Consider the following 16,711-nt stretch of genomic DNA (forward strand, 5'->3'; position numbering starts at 1 on the left):
GATGTCTCTTCCTCAATGCTCTTTACTTCCTGATAGATTGCAAGCTCACAGGAGCAGGGCCCTCCTCGCCTTCTGTCCCATTCATGAGAACCAATGCAGCAAACCCAAAGAAGGACCTAGAACTTCCAGGCTCGATGACCAATGCTGGGTGCTTCCTTGGGCTGGTGGGCACTGAACAACGTCATATGTATTCATGCGATCGCAGGACGGACAAATGTCTGGGGCAATAGAGGGCAACAAGGAAAATTCCTCAGCTCCTTTTATTGGCCGACGTCCAAATTTACCTCCGACCCCAACTAGAATGAGACACATTGTATATAACCCGATCTAGCGTTCTACCAAAAACATAGTATTTTTCTGATATTAAAAATGGAACGAGCCCCTGTATTCTTCTTCGTGTTCCCGAGACCTTATTACTGTTTGTGTAACGATTCATTCCGAAATAACCCCCCCCCCAAGTCTTCTAGCCTCCTCCACCAACTCAACTCCTCGTTTAAACTAAATTATCCCTAAATTGACCTTAGGAATAAAATATAAAATCCTCCCATCCTATGTATCAACGTCGTACTTTGACAAAGTTCTGAAAAGGAACAGGAAATTCCAGAGAAGGACAAAAAATGCGAGAGGCCCTTGGGAATGGTTAGAGAGAGAGAGAGAGAGGTCATGGAGCTGATCAGTTCACGTCACTTAGACGCGGACAACATGGAGCGGCTATAGCCAGAGGATAAGAGGGTGGAAGGAAGCCGGCTTGGACCGGTCATCTCCGGGCAAATGCCACAACGCTCCATATTCACCCAAATCGGCCTCAACAAGTCTGGCTCTAGAATGGAATGTCCTGAACCTAGAACAGATACATTGTATATATTTCTATAATCAGTTTATACTAAGAGGTTCGTCAGATATATAGCGATTTTGATAAAATGTTGAATTTTTTTTTTTTAAATACATAAGATATAAAATAGTTTTTGGGGTTTTTTTGCCAGGCCTTTGGACCGTTAGGACCCGGTAAGGGCTTTGAGAAAAAACGCTGGCACGGAAATAACACGCAGAAGAGATAAGCAGGTAAAGTCTGCTCAGGAAGCGTGGTCGGCTGCAGACAATCCGACGACGTCTTCCCTTTTGACTTCTGAAACAATATATGAAAAAGTAATATTTTTGGGGGCGAAGGAAACTGGTAAATACGGAATAAATGCACTTTTTTAACATTCTCAAACAATATTTCAATCAGAGACAGTTATATATCCTATATTATACAATATGGCAGTTATAACGCTGGATTGCATTATTTTTAAATGTAAATTCTAGATAAAATTAATTATTCCTCTTTATCACATAAAAAGTCTTGCCGAAGCCCTGCCCCTAGCCACACCCCTAACCACACCCCCTAACAGGTTTATTATAAATGTTGGGAGGCATGTATTAGGCAGTTGGCTTCGGACCGTCCCGACAGCATAGCTTATTAGAGCGCGGTACTAAACGTGAACGTATTTACTCCTGTAATGCCCTTGAACTTTGGTGTAATGTTTTACGGTGTTATTTAAAGCCGTAGCGCCACGTGTAACTCTATCAGACGCAGAATGAGGTTTGGAATCTGGATAGTACATTTGCCATGGGGGTGTAATAAATAGGGATACATTAAATCGGCATAAATATTTTTTCTGCTGCGTTTCATACTTTTTCTGTACAATTAATGTGGGGTTTTTTTGTCTTTCATTTTAGATTGACTTAACCTTTTCAATTATATTAAATCACATAGTAAATTGACACTTTAGATGTGATGTATAAATACACACAGTTTCTATACAGTATAAAAACTGTATACAATAATAACCTCCAGTGCTATTTCTTCTAATTTTGCCCCAATAAACTCCCTTTATCTGCAGACCACCAGTATTGTCAGTCATGTGATATTTTGGGTGACTTTCCCGGCTCAAACACGGCACTGAGCTGATGCTTTATGTCAATGCTAATGAAGTCCGTTCCTCCATAGACTCTCATTAGTCAGAGAGTCCAGCTGGGTGATTAAGACTGAGACATTCTATTGTTTCCCACAGGCAGTATGAAAAGGAGTCGGGGGGGTTTAGTAGATTGGGGCTCACATAACAGAGCGAGAACTAATACAAACAGCTAATATACAGCTGCCTGAAAACATATTATGGGCTGAAAAGTAGAATTTGTTTAAAAAAAGAAAACAGAGCAATATTTTGTAAACATTTTTTAATAATTCATACTGAAGAATATATGGGGGGGGCACAAATCTTCAATTCACTTGTCAGGTTAATATTACAGGGCATCCCAGATACAAAAATCTATGGTTACATTAGCTGAAACAGGACAAAATCTACCGAGATCACACATCTCGTGCTATTCTTTGATCGTCGATGATCTTCTGACTGCGGGTGCTGAAAAATGTTTTATTGCTTATCTAGAAAACAGCAATTGCCAATAAATAAAAAAATGTAAAACTGTCTGTACACTGTAATCATTAACTATTATTATTATTACTCCATGTATAAAAAACAAAGGTATATCTGCTAGGCTACAGCTTGTTGGGAGTTGGTATAATTTACTTAATAAGTTTTTTTTATTGATTTACCGAAATTATGTACAAATTTTGTTACCTTTAACTCACTGTGATTATGAGTAACCTCAAAAAGCCGCCCACCAAATTTGTCCCAAACTCTGTTCCCGAGTTCACTACTTTTCATGGGACAGTAAAATAATAATTAAATGATAAATCCTTTATTGTGAAATATTTTCCCCTGCATCCCACCTAGATATGACATTTCTTAGGGAAAAGTCTTGTAGCCCCTTGGGTCCACCTCTTGGTCGGGATGTGGCAGGTCAACCATGGTCAACAATGTCTACCAGGATTTTTGACACCGTGACACTGCCATTGGAGCAGAGAAAGGGGACCGTGGGGAACTTCCTCTCAATTTATATCTTTTTTATAGCTTCATTCAGGACCAGACTGGCCATCTATCTCAGCAAGCTAAGGGCTGAGGATGACAAGAGTTACAGTAAGTTGCCATTCCAAGTGGTGATGTATGGCAGATACAATCCCGGTGAAGAAAATGCATGTTGAGGAATACGATTATTGGTTCTTCCACCACGTTGTGGTTATTCCGTCATTCTGAATCATTAAGCGAGGGATAAGAAACATTGTATCGACTTCCTTTGTATGTGTCATTCTTGATATTGTTACTGTAGGGCATGTGTTATTTAACACCTTGAGTGAAAACATATCTATGCGTGTTTTGCTACTAGTACTGCAAGCAAGATGGAAAACACTGAAAATAGTCCATTGGCACCACGTTTGTGACATCACTGTGCAGCCCCATATGCAAATAAGGTTCTCCAATGTAAAATCAGTTGCATAGTAAATGGAAGAAAGAGAAACCGTAAACTGAAAAACTTCTCTCGTATATTTGCATGCGATTCTGCAAGCAAGCCTAGAGTAAACACAGTTATATAATGTTATGATTTTCATTCATTCGCTTTATTCCAAAAATAACCTGTTATGCGTTCCCTTATTGATAACATTTATCAAAGTTCTAGAATGCGGCATAACTGTGGTCCACAGCCACGTCCCTTCTGGGCTTGTCCTGCTCATCTTCTAGAGAAGAATGGAGTTTATGCTGGAGAAAGCAAGTCCGTGGCGGATATAATCTGGCAAAAATCCCATCCATTCTTCAAACGAGCCTCTCACGCGTCTCAAGCAGAAAAATTTATCCTTCCAAGATCATCCGAGGCTTATTCTCAAGACACGGAGATAGTGCCAGGGTTATAAATAATTAACCTCCTTGGCGTAGGAATGCACTCAACAAGACACACTAGCTAATGTTTTCTTCATTCTGTCCACCGCTGTCGTGGTCTTTTGCTTAAAAAGGAAGTCACGAGAGATGTGCGCTTATACCCTGGCATAGTCATGTTGGGAAAGGCTGGAATGCTCGGGGGCAGTGTACGAAAAGTTTCTGAACTCGCCCTGGTTAATCATGGGGACCAGCCTATCGTCGATGGGGGTTAATACTGCATCCTCCTTGATGAATTCTGGGTCGAAGTTGCTAACATCTTCCTTAGTTTTCTATGAAAGAAAAGAAAAATGTTAGGTCTACAGTCTGCAGTCTACATGGGCAAGGTAGATCCATTGGAGCCATTCCTGAACTAAATAGAACATAGAATTTTATGGTCGATTAAGGACCATTTTGACCAGTTTCCAACATGGGCAGCTGGTGTGTCAATGGTTAGCCACCTCTGGCCAATACAGTTTTATAGCCTCGTTTTATAGCTGCTAAGGGGCAGCCATTGGCTTATAATTGGTTGGAAATAATTTATTTCCTAGCTGTCTTCTCATCGGCTCAAAAAGCACAAATAAACCAATCAGAGTTCAGCACCGATTTAAGACGTGTTGCGTTTCTTCCGTGTCTCTACGACACTCACACTACCTGCTTTCTAGAATGTGCAGGGCTTCTTGGACTCTTATATTTCATTATCTGTCTGATATCTGGATATTGTTACCGAATACTAAAGTTCTAATGGTACATAGAACAAAAAAGATAAATACCCAGCGCTTGGCTGGAAAAAGTTACCATACAAGGTGTAACAACCACCAGAGTTCGATTCACCCATTCTGAGGTCTTCATAACACGTGAAATGATTTATTTTTCATTGTGAAAGCGGAATAACATGTCCCGGAGTCATACTTACAATGCGGGGTCTGAACGGCGGTTCAATTTCTTTCCTGTTGAGTTGATCCCAGTTGATTTGTTTAAAGAACGGATGCATTTGAATCTCCCTCTCTCCACCCTGAGCCATACTTCCCAAACGCTTGTTGGGATTCTTCTTCATGAACTGTAAGTAGAGAAGAATCGATCAGCCGATAGATTAAATAACGCATCACTATCCTGAATAATTAAAAACAGAATATAATAATAACAATAATTACAATTATTATTATTATTATGAATTCTCATTAGTTATAATTATTTTAAAAAATAAAACAAATAATAATATATAATAATATGTTCTATACATTCTATAATGCAGTACCCTCTTCTGGTTACTGGAACAGGTTAACTGTTAATTTCCATCATTAGAAAAAGCAAAACTAATGGAAGAAAAAAGCATGCGCATAAACAGCCCTGGGACGATTACAGTGCTACTTTTATTCGGTCTTCTAAAATAGACAAAACAGGCAAAAAAAAGACATTTTGTTCAATTTATAGGCAGTTGCCCATAGACATTCTTGTTTGGTTGGCTGACTTACAGAAACAACAAGGTGAGGAGGACCCTGCTCCAAAGAGCTTACAATCTAGATCAATAAACAGAACGTTAAGATTCAGGATAATAGTAATGCTACAATTTGTTCTCTTTTTTGTAGAATTGTCTTTAGATAAAAGTCTGCTCACAACAGGCTCTTGGCTTTTTTTTGCCTAACATATCCCCCCCCCCCCTTAAAAAAAGAAATAGATATCGGTTCAGTAAAGCGATGCCTTAAATAAATTCTATTTATTTTCGGGAACTGCTTGTAAATGTGTCTTTTACCCCCACCTGCTGCGGCTGTAACAGAGCGCGTATTCATGGATTTAAGGAGGAATTCCGAATTCCGTAGCTTTTCCAAGAGAAACATTAACGGCGTGAAGCAGACACGGAGCAGATGAATGAACAGGGTACTTGGGTTTCATGTGATTGTAAGGACACAAAAAACCTTCTGCTTTTAATCCACGATGATCAGCAGACCCTGAGCTTGTCTGTGAGACACCTAACTACCCCATCATTTAAAAGGTACCATCAATGATACTTTGTAACCTACGAGCTGCCCAGAAGACATCTGCTGAGTGGTCCAGAACCTTCCTAACTGGCTCCTTTCATTAAAAAAAACCCCTAGTTTTTAGACAGTCCAGAAAGAAAGATGGCTTGATACTTGAACACAGGTGACATCAGAAGACATCAACTGTGGACTTTTCTTCACTGGCTTCATGGAGAAGAAAAGGTCACAGGAATACTAAAGTTTTCTGGCCAAATATGTAAATTACTGCATTTCTTCACTTGCTAAATGTTTTACAAGCAATAAACCAGCTGGAATAGGAAAAGTATTTTTCATTCATGTACCTTTTCGATAAAACCCACTAAAATGGCTTAAAAAAGCCTGCGCCATTTCCAAAAAGGACCTTCTCGTCTAAGGAAACTTAGTAAATCCTGTAAGTGTCTAAAACATTGCAATATGTAGTTTTAAGACCTGGTACCACTTTCCGGAGACTGGGTTAAGCTCGGATTCTGAATTTTTACAGCGCAAGAACTATGGTCCAAAATTAGCCTGCGAGAGCCGCGGCATCTCCCACAGGAAATCCTCGAGACTGAGTAACAGGATGGAACGTTACATACTTAGCACTGAAGGCTCGGGAGGAGTCCCAAAAACACCACGCTCAGAATTTCCGTTTTAAGTGGCAAATCATTTATTTATTTTTTTAAATATATATATTTATATTTATTTTTTTTAAAAGTCAAAAAAAAGTAGAGAAGAAAAATGACAGGATATCAGGAAAAAAAAAAAAAATAAATAAAAAAGATAAGGTGGGATCAATACCTGGGATCAAGCAACAATAATTCCCTGTAGAACACTTTTCCCTTTTTTTTCATTTAAAAAAAAAAAATAAAAATTTAAGGAAACTAACTTTTAGGGAGGGTCCTCAATGCCCCCGTATATTTTTTTTAAATTTAAAGTCAAACTTTTCAAGATCTGCGTCCAAGAACTGCTCATGGATTAAAAGAATAATGAGAGGACGGATTTCCTCGAAGTACAGATGACAGCAATGTATCGCTGGTCTGAGCAGGTCGATTTCTTGTATCGTAGAGTAATTTAAGTATCCAGTTACAGCCGGCACGCACCTAATTTTCCTAACAAGGTCTCTGAATGCAGCCAGCACGCTAGATATGAAGACAAATATATGCTCTGATGCAAATCATGCACGCACCGGCAGGTGAGGAACCCTGGCCAAAGCATCTCCTAGGACACAACGTCGACACAATGGCTGCAGCCAAATGATCTGTCTGCTCAATGCTTAGAAAAGGGGACAGTGTTCCAGCCTTGGTGTGTTTGTCTACCAAACCGGATAAGAAAAATGGATATAGTGGTATCAGCAAAAGAGAAAAAGGCATCAAATGTATATTGTTTATTGGGCCAACATAGAGAAAGATGTAAAGTTACATAGGCTGTTCCTGGAGGTCCATCAGAAGAAGTAAACTCCCAAAAGCATACGTGTTTTGTGCCAAACCTGTAATTAAATCAGTCTGGGTGCTCTATGTTACCCATTTTAATAAACAGCATAAAAGAGTCCTCACTCCGACCTGTAATAATGAAGTGTAATATTAACCCTTTTTGCGACGGTAGCTTTCATGACGTGTTGGAGGATAAACGTTCACAGATATATCACGTGTCTTAAAATATATCTAAGAGAATAAGCTTTCTGATGTATATGAAACAATAGGTAGCAATTTCTTCTTTGACCACCTTATATTTATATAATATAGACTCGTGGAAGAGGGACCCCCAACAAAACGAAGCAATAAGCTCTGATTTTTCGTTTGAATTATGTTTTTTCACTAAATCTCACACTCTCTCTCTCTCTCTCTCTGTCTCTGTCTCCTTGCCTTGTCTGCCAATCACTTCGGAGTCCCTGTCTCCTTGCAGCACAGTTCTGCTTCTTATCTTGCATCTTCTTGTTCTCCTGTCTTCTTTCTTCATCCGCTGCTCCTTGTGTCTTCTTTCTTCGTCCACCTCTCCGTGGATATGGCCTCCCGATGAACTTCACCAGAAGGTGAGCTCTGAGAGCTTACAATCTCCCCTTGGGGTGCCCGGAGGCTGTGGCCTTTTGCGGAAGTTCACCAGGAGGCAATGTTTATGGAGAAGAGGACGATAAAAGAAGACACAAAGAGCAGCGGACGAAGACAGAAGAACAAGGACCACAGACGTGGTTGGCAGAAAAGGTGGGGAGATATTCAAAGCGTGAGAGAGTGAATGAGAGAGTAAATGCGGGTGAACATAAATGAGAGCGTGAAAAATTGGTCTGAATCGTTCTTGTGTAATATAAATACGCATTTCTTGGTACAAAGTACAACTCTGCAACTGAGACTTACAGCCTGCAGGATCGCGACGGCGTCTTGTGAGAGCCAAGCAGGGTAGTTAACTTCATCGTTCAATATGGCTTCAAAAAGGTCGTCTTCATTTTCTGCCTCGAATGGCGCATGGCCGCAAAGCATCTCGTACAGGAGAACACCCATGGCCCACCAGTCCACAAGAGGGCCGTACTGCATCTCCTGCAAAATCTACACCAAGACAAAACAGAACATTGACATGAGAGTTTGATGACAGGTAGGGTGTAAGGCACCAAGTGATATTTGCCCCTGCGTTGTGTAACATCAGGAATTGTGTATCTGTTGCCCCCCAAAGACTTATCAGCAATTGATCATCTATGTGAAGGAAACCTATGCAACAGTCAGGATGGAATCTATCATTATCGATCGTATTGGAACCAGATAATGTTTTGGATAAATTAACCCAGTATCCCTTTGCTTACAAACAGGACACAAGTAAAAAGAGGTGTTTTGGGGATTTTTTTTTAAAATTTTCCATGCTTTACTTGTCTCCTTTTCTACTGTTTGGTATCCTGTTCCTATTTTTTTCCTGAATTTAAGAATTTGGACAGATGCTATATCCCCAAAATGGAATGGGGGTAGTAGACCCAATTGTTAATTCAGTGTTCCATTCATTTCTGAGAGCGCAATGCATGAATGAGGCTGGTTGTCGCGGTACCTCCGGTGCGATGTAATCGGGGGTCCCGCAGAAGGTCGATGTCGTGCAGCCTTCCCGGATCCCCTCTTTGCACATCCCGAAGTCGGCCAGCTTACAGTGCCCCTCGTGGTCCAACAGCACATTGTCCAGCTTCAGATCTCTGCATTGAGACAGACATAGAGTCAATGGCATTGCAGCCAAAGACGGGCAGGGGGTCAAATTCCTGCGGCTCTCCTGATTCTTTGAAGTTGCAGATAGACTTAGTTCCTCTTGTTCCATAAGTGCTTCGTAATCTATGCTATAAGGAGGTTGTCAGCATCGGGTTGACCTCAGACAGCGAGAGCAGACCCTGTCACTTTAAAGGGACATTATGGTCACAATTTCCGACCTGTCTGTCGAAGATGAAACATTGTAACACATACAGTTTACAAACACTATCAACAAAGCATACAGTTATAATGTATACATGAATATATTATGTGTAGTGCATTACTGCTGGCTCTATCCATACCATATATTTTTGTCCCCATTAAACCATTCCAAATACCATCCCTCTCCATCTCTCTGCCATCACAGCTATCCCAGTACCTCTGCTCTGCTACTTCTGTCCCCCACGTATTCCTCCCTATTCCTATCACTCGCAACCACCAAACTTAACCAACATGGTCAACCTAACCAATTTTATTCCCATCATCTCCAACCATAAACTCCCTCCAGTCCTTAACGGTTTCCTAACAAAGGCTCTCCTCCTCCTCACTCATCACCTCTTCCTTTTCCCGTCTACAAGATTTCACTCAAGCTGCCCCATATCTCTGGAATCTACTTCTACTGAACTTTCAGCTTTCACCCTCCCTCCCAACAGTCAACAAAAATCCCAAAACCCACTTCTTCAGAGAAGCCGCACCATCTTAGCTGCTAGAACTTCCTTGTCATTGAGACAACCACCACACTACCTCTCACCCTTTCTCTGTGCCTTATACCCCCCGCACTACCTCTCACCCATCACTGATACCCCCGCACAACCTCTCACCCGTCACTGATACCCCCCACCCTACCTCTCACCCTTTCTCTGTGCCTTATACCCCCCGCACTACCTCTCACCCGTCACTGATACCCCCGCACAACCTCTCACCCGTCACTGATACCCCCCACCCTACCTCTCACCCTTTCTCTGTGCCTTATACCCCCCACACTACCTCTCACCCGTCACTGATACCCCCCGCACTACCTCTCACCCTTTCTCTGTGCCTTATGTTTGTCACCCCATTTCCCTCTAGATTGTAAGCTTGCGAGCCGGGCTCTCTCCGCCTAATGTATCGGTTTGTCTTAGTCTGTCAATTCTCGTCTTGTCAGACCCCTTGAATTTATGTATTGTATTAAGCGCTGCGTAAACTGTTGGCGCTATATAAATAAAAGATAATAATAATAATAATCCTACATATATCATATATATCACCGGGATGTACTGTTATGTCAGGGCAAACAATGAAAGTCATGAAACCAGTGATTAAAGATGTAATTATCTTGTGTCTTTTTCTCCATTATGATGGGACAGGCTGGTGCAAGATCAGAGCTGGCTCAGCATTAAAGGTTCTGTTCCACCAGCATAGATGTTGTAGCATGGGCAACATTATTGCTAGTCCTGCCAATTGCCAAAAACACTTCCCGAAAAAAATAAACAGTCTAGTCCCCACAATTGTATTTCTTATTCTTATTCTATGGAATGTTACATTATGTCTACGCACACACACTCTTATTCATGATAAACTCCAATCTCTCATTTAATTTTAGGCTCAAACTCGTGTAAAAGTTTTTATATTTCTTATTCTTTTATGCCATGATTATTTTTTCCATATTTATTTTATTTCATTAAATACATTTTTTATTAGAAAATTCCGATTTTGCCATGCCGTTTTGCAGGAAAAGGGTTAATAATCATTATTTCTGGGAAACTGGTGCTCAAGGAGTACATCTCCACTTTCCATTCTTCTGGATAAATGGGTCACAGTAGGCTTTTAGTTTTCGGTTCTGTGGTCACCGATATATTGGGCATCATTCCCAGACGTTAACCCGGGGCTCAGACTCCCAGACTGTAATTGGTTCGCTGGCCGGAGCTCGTCCCACGTACACTCCGTGGCACAAAGGATCCTTTTTCCCCAACTTGAGCTGCGTTCCAGGAAAAAATGTCTTTCACACCTCACCAGTTTCATCATTCCTTCCTTCAGTTCCATTAATCCCCCTCTTTCAAACATACATATTTTAAGAGGGGGAAAAAAAAAAAAACTTAATAAAATTGCTGTTTCATGCACTGGAACTTCATTCCCATCAGCGGGGGGAAAAAAAAGTGCCAGTCATTAGAAAAGCAGTAGGTTTTAGAAATGAGAGTGAATGAATGGCATATGTTCTCATTACCTCATTAATAAAGGTATCTCCAGCTGCTGCGGATTACAATTCCCATTATCCATAGTCAGCTATGGGAGTTGTAGTCCATTGGAGGCACACATGGGAGCTGTTAGGCTTTGTCTCTACATCTCATGGTTGTTACCACAATCTCTGGCTCTCGGGTGAATGGGCAGATTGTCAGGGTCGCCCAGCTGACTCATATATGAGCACCCCAATTGGTGCTGATTCACAGCTAAAATCCCTGCTTGAATACAGGCGACTGCTTTTAGAGTGTCTCTGCCTCCTGACAAGTCCTGGGCTTCATTAGGATCATTATTTGAATCATACAGTTGCCACAGTGAATCACTATGATGGAATCTTTGTGACATCTCAGGATCTTTTAACAAATTCTTGTTATTAGTCTACATTCCATCTGCCATCCATTCATGTAACTCAAATGTCTCCCTCGGCAGAGTAAGTCGTGTTGGACGCCATCACGTTTCTTCTCATGGATGTCAGACTTTCCTCTGGAACTCGAGTTCCATTATTAGAAGTTCCAATGCCTTAAAACTCTCATCTCAACTCCCACCCTAGGTCTTGTAGACATTGCATCGCATATACAACTCCCACCCTAGGTCTTGTAGACATTGCATCTCATATACAACCATGACGGATTCCATTATTGATGGCCAAGCAGTTCATTGAAGATGGAGGCTTCTCTCTCTCAATGAACACGGAAGGGTTAGGAGGTGTGTAATAAAACAAGGTGCTCCCTTCCTGCAACCCAACAGCTAATCTCCAAGTTGAGAAGAAGAGTGATGCCGATGAAGAAGAGAATTACGGTAATAAGAGAACGATGTGTCCTCGTTTCTTCAATGATGGTGTGGTTTTAAAGAGCTTCTACAACATAGGCAATAAATTGGGTAACTGTTACAGCTTTATCTTATTCTCACCACTACCTTGGAACAAGGCAGGTGACACATTTAATTTACACACAGACTTGTTTCTTTGTCTTCTGAGGAACCTACCACTAGATTGGAAACATGGATCCTAAAGAGAGTAAGCGACACGTTCTCCGAGGTGGGAAAGCTGAAGTCATGTGGTTGGTTCTGCTATCTCTGGACACAACCTATCTATCCTTCCTGTGATTAAACCATCTCACGGTGTGAACATCTCAGGTCACCGGCACGGTAATTCAAAAAGACCTGATCATTCTTAGGTGATAATTATGGATAAAGTTCACCTGGACCTGACTCGCCAACACTCGGTTGAAGAGAACTTGAACCTGTGGTGACCTGGTATTGACCATTAGTGCATAAAAAACTGACCTGTGGTTTCTGGTATAATTTTATTTAGATAGTTCAGTAAAAGCTCATAAAGCCCCTTTATTTTTTTGTGTTAAAATTGTCATATATATATATATATATATATATATATATATTATTATTATTATTATTATTATATATATTTCTGATTATTGTAGGCATCATTCTGAGAAAATAACTTAAATTGCTTACATTTGGAATTATCTCATCGGAATTTTCAATGTTTATTGTGGACAAAAATGCAGATGATGTTAAAATTACAAATTACACTGAAACCACATTTTCCTAAACCGATTTTTTTTTCCTTTTTTTTTTTACGCGTTTCTTGATGAATCATTCTAAAAATCTCCCCCCCCCCCCTCCCTGTTCCCTACAATAATCACTTAGAAAGCAATATATAACGTTTTGGATTTCTAGCTTGTTAAATATCCAAAATCAGAAATAGATCAGGACCCCGGACAGGACATCAATACAGGGACCCCCCTTACTTACACCCTGAGAATTAATTCTGGTGCTATTATAAATGCCAGGGACCCTCTCCATGAAGGGACTCCAGCTGTGATATAGCAGGGGGAAGAGTACCCCGGGACCCTGATCCTGGGGTAAATTCTGTGAGATTCAGGATAAACCCTGCTTATGTATAATATATAACAATAGACACAAGAGTGTTACATATCAAAAAATAAGGCAGAAAAATAAATAGAAGCCTGTACTGTCAGTGAGATGAAGTTTATGGTCAAGCTCCAACAGCCTTTGCCTGCATCTGAACTCGCATTGCTCGTTAATTACCTTATATGGTAATAAAGTTATACTTTTATTTGACTTATCTGCTTATTGTCATTGCCGTGACATAAGGTTGGGTTCCCGTAACCTGTTTTGAAACAGCCGATTAAATATTTACTCAGACCTGTAGGGCTGTAAGTATTTTCTAAAAAAATATAAATATATATCAATTAAATTTGAACTAATAATAATAATAATAATAATAATAATAATAATAACAAAAGACTTGTCAGTATAGCATCGCTTTTTAATTTACGATAGAATTGGCATCCTCCATGAATAAAACTACATAAATATACTAATATGAAATAGAAAAAAAAAAAATCTGTATACTGAGTGTGCCAGATACTAAATAGTGTACAGCGCTACGGAATATGATGGCGCTATATAAAACAACAAATAATAATAGTATATTTAAACAAAATGACTGGATCGTTAAAACCGTACAATCCCATTGTAATACACAATAAAGCGTTACAGACGGACTGTGGATAGCGTCAAGCTATACAGTAACAATTATTTAAATAGCTTTGCTGCTTTCCCCCGGAATTCATTTACTGAGAAAAGCCACCGTGATAGAGTAACGGCGGGCTTCATAAGGAGCTGGGGAAAAGGACTATTTATACCAGTGTTGGTTGTAGGTGTCCCAGGAAACTGAGGATAAAATAGTACCCAGGTCTGGGAGGCTGTGCCATTTATCCACTACCCTCTCAGTAAAGCAAAACTTCCATGCATTACATCTAAAACCCCTGACCCCGTGGTCCAACATTATGACCTCTCGTTCCGCCTGACTCACGGACTGAGGGCTGACTTTCATGACATCGATAAGGAGGTGGCCCGGGATTTGGAATATCTGTGAAGTTGGGCGCTTGTTACTTTTTATATTCATGCTGTAGTCGTCCTTAGTGCTGTAATCACTAACTGAGGATTCTGTGGCCTTTGGTGCAGAGCTCCGATGTACTAACAACAGAGTCTCCAAGGAGCTCCTTCCAAAGGGGCAAAGGTGGAAACCGTCAGGGACGGACTTTGTACAGAATGCGTAGAATTTTCCTGTTTGTGCAAAAACAAGTTTTTTTTTATTTTCTGCTTCCCCTAATTTCTGGCAAAGGCTTCATAACAAAGTCTGATTTCCAATACGTGTTGCAAATGGCGTTTATCTTCGCAGCACAATAAAATTTACGAAACTTCCTTACCCTTTGTCAAACATCTCGGTGCCAACTCTATCTCAATGACGCAACTTGTCACCGCGCCAGGACTACTCACAAGACAGGGGAAGGGGTGAATAAACACGTTCCCCGCACAAACTAGTAACGGTGTCCAGTCACCGCGTATCACTTCAAGTTCTTACGTATACAGTTTACTGCATCAAAAGAATAATTAGCGCATTTACACTTTGTATCACACTGCCTGTGGGAAACACTGGAAAGCCTCGGTTTAAATTACCTAGTCGGACTCTTGGACATAAGGAAGTCTATGGAGGAACAGACTTCATTAGCATTGCCGTAAAGCATCAGCTCAGTGTGGTGTTTGACCCGGGAAAGTCACCCAAAATATCACACGACTGACAACAATGGTGGCCTCCAGGACTGCAGATAAAGGGAGTTTATTGGAACAAAATAAGATAAAACCAGGTTTTTACTGTATACAGTGCTGGGGGTTATATTACTGTATACAGTGCTGGGGGTTATTACTGTATACAGCGCTGGGGTTATTACTGTATACAGCGCGGGGGGTTATATTACTGTATACAGTGCTGGGGGGTTATATTACTGTATACAGCACTGGGGGGGTTATATTACTGTATACAGCGCTGGGGGTTATATTACTGTATACAGTGCTGGGGGTTATTACTGTATACAGCGCTGGGGTTATTACTGTATACAGCGCGGGGGGTTATATTACTGTATACAGCGCTGGGGGGTTATATTACTGTATACAGTGCTGGGGGTTATATTACTGTATACAGTGCTGGGGGTTATTACTGTATACAGCGCGGGGGGTTATATTACTGTATACAGCGCTGGGGGGTTATATTACTGTATACAGCGCTGGGGGTTATATTACTGTATACAGCGCTGGGGGTTATATTACTGTATACAGCGCTGGGGGATTATATTACTGTATACAGCGCTGGGGGTTATATTACTGTATACAGCGCTGGGGGTTATATTACTGTATACAGCGCTGGGGGTTATATTACTGTATACAGCACTGGGGGTTATATTACTGTATACAGCGCTGGGGGTTATATTATTGTATACAGCGCTGGGGGGTTATATTACTGTATACAGCGCTGGGGTTATATTACTGTATACAGCGCTGGGGTTATATTACAGTATACAGCGCTGGGGTTATATTACAGTATACAGCGCTGGGGGGGTTATACTCAATGAGAATTTTTTTCCCTCTATTAAGCAATGCGTTGAACATGTGAAGAATCGTGTTTGATCACAACATCATGATTCACAATTAACTATTTGTGCACCAAGAAACACTTCCATTGCATTTGCAGGGGATGATTCACTAAGCAGTGAACATTTTCTGAGTTCTCCTACAAGAAGGGGAAAGTTGTTCTTGGGTAATTTATGAAACATTTCTATCTCATCAGCAAGTTACCGTTTAGTGACTCAAGCACAGAATTATTATTATTATATCTTTACACGGATACATCTCATGGATCGGAGGTGAATCCTATGTATCTGGTTTTTCAAGCCGTGTCAGCACCTATGTCGATAGTTTATCAGGACAGTCAGAAGATAAGGAACCAGTGCCTTTTTTAAATGCCTGTCACGTTACCGGACGGCCGTCTGCGCTGCCTAAGACTGTTATATGCACCTGGATGCACCACGGCGAGGGAGCTGTGATTCACTCTGTCTAGACAGAAATCAAACAAACGATACGGTTGATTTATTGACCTTAAAGCAAACTTGTACATAATCGCTGACCTCTTCTATAACGTGCGAGGACATGAGGAGTCACCCAATTACAAAGAAAATTAAAAAAAAAATTATTATTAAAAACATTAAGTAAAGCGCTACGGAATCTGCTGGCGCTACAAAACTAAATGTAGTTTAATTAAATACGGACTGCAAGTAACAGAAAAGCAATCCTCGTATATATCGGCCAAGATTCACTGCATGAGATAAAATGTATCCGTTTTATCTCATTTTTCACTTCTGCCCCATCTGCCCCTCTCATGTCCTTTTTTTGCCATTAAATAATGTAGAGCATCTGATCTCAGAATCCCCCCCACATGTATTTGCAATGGGGGGGGACACCGCAAACATTTAAAGGGACCTCTCAGATATTAAAGCGTAGGACGGCTGCAGCGTCCCTTTAAAAAAAAAAAAACCTCCTGATTTATTTTTGCTGATTTTAGCTCAGTCTGTATTTTGTGCTAATTCTGCGGGATGGGTGGAATGTCCCTTAG

General features: G+C 40.7%; 1 protein-coding gene across 1 annotated transcript in view; it reads right to left on the reverse strand.

The window, feature by feature from the left end:
• Positions 1-2,350: 2,350 nt before the first annotated feature.
• The window catches only part of LOC149273580 (protein kinase C eta type-like), a 52,353-nt gene continuing 37,992 nt past the window's right edge, over positions 2,351-16,711 (reverse strand). Inside the window, exons 12-16 of the mRNA XM_089506147.1 lie at positions 8,813-8,951; positions 8,137-8,325; positions 4,708-4,851; positions 3,917-4,084; positions 2,351-2,425 (exon numbers count right to left, since the gene is read on the reverse strand). Of these exons, the coding sequence (XP_089362273.1) occupies positions 2,351-2,425; positions 3,917-4,084; positions 4,708-4,851; positions 8,137-8,325; positions 8,813-8,951 (715 nt within the window). The remainder of the gene's footprint in view (positions 2,426-3,916; positions 4,085-4,707; positions 4,852-8,136; positions 8,326-8,812; positions 8,952-16,711) is intronic.

This window comes from Sceloporus occidentalis, unplaced genomic scaffold, assembly GCF_023333645.1.
Source record: "Sceloporus occidentalis isolate IW3139 unplaced genomic scaffold, rSceOcc1.0.p SCAF_366, whole genome shotgun sequence".
In the NCBI taxonomy this organism is placed as follows: domain Eukaryota; kingdom Metazoa; phylum Chordata; class Lepidosauria; order Squamata; family Phrynosomatidae; genus Sceloporus; species Sceloporus occidentalis.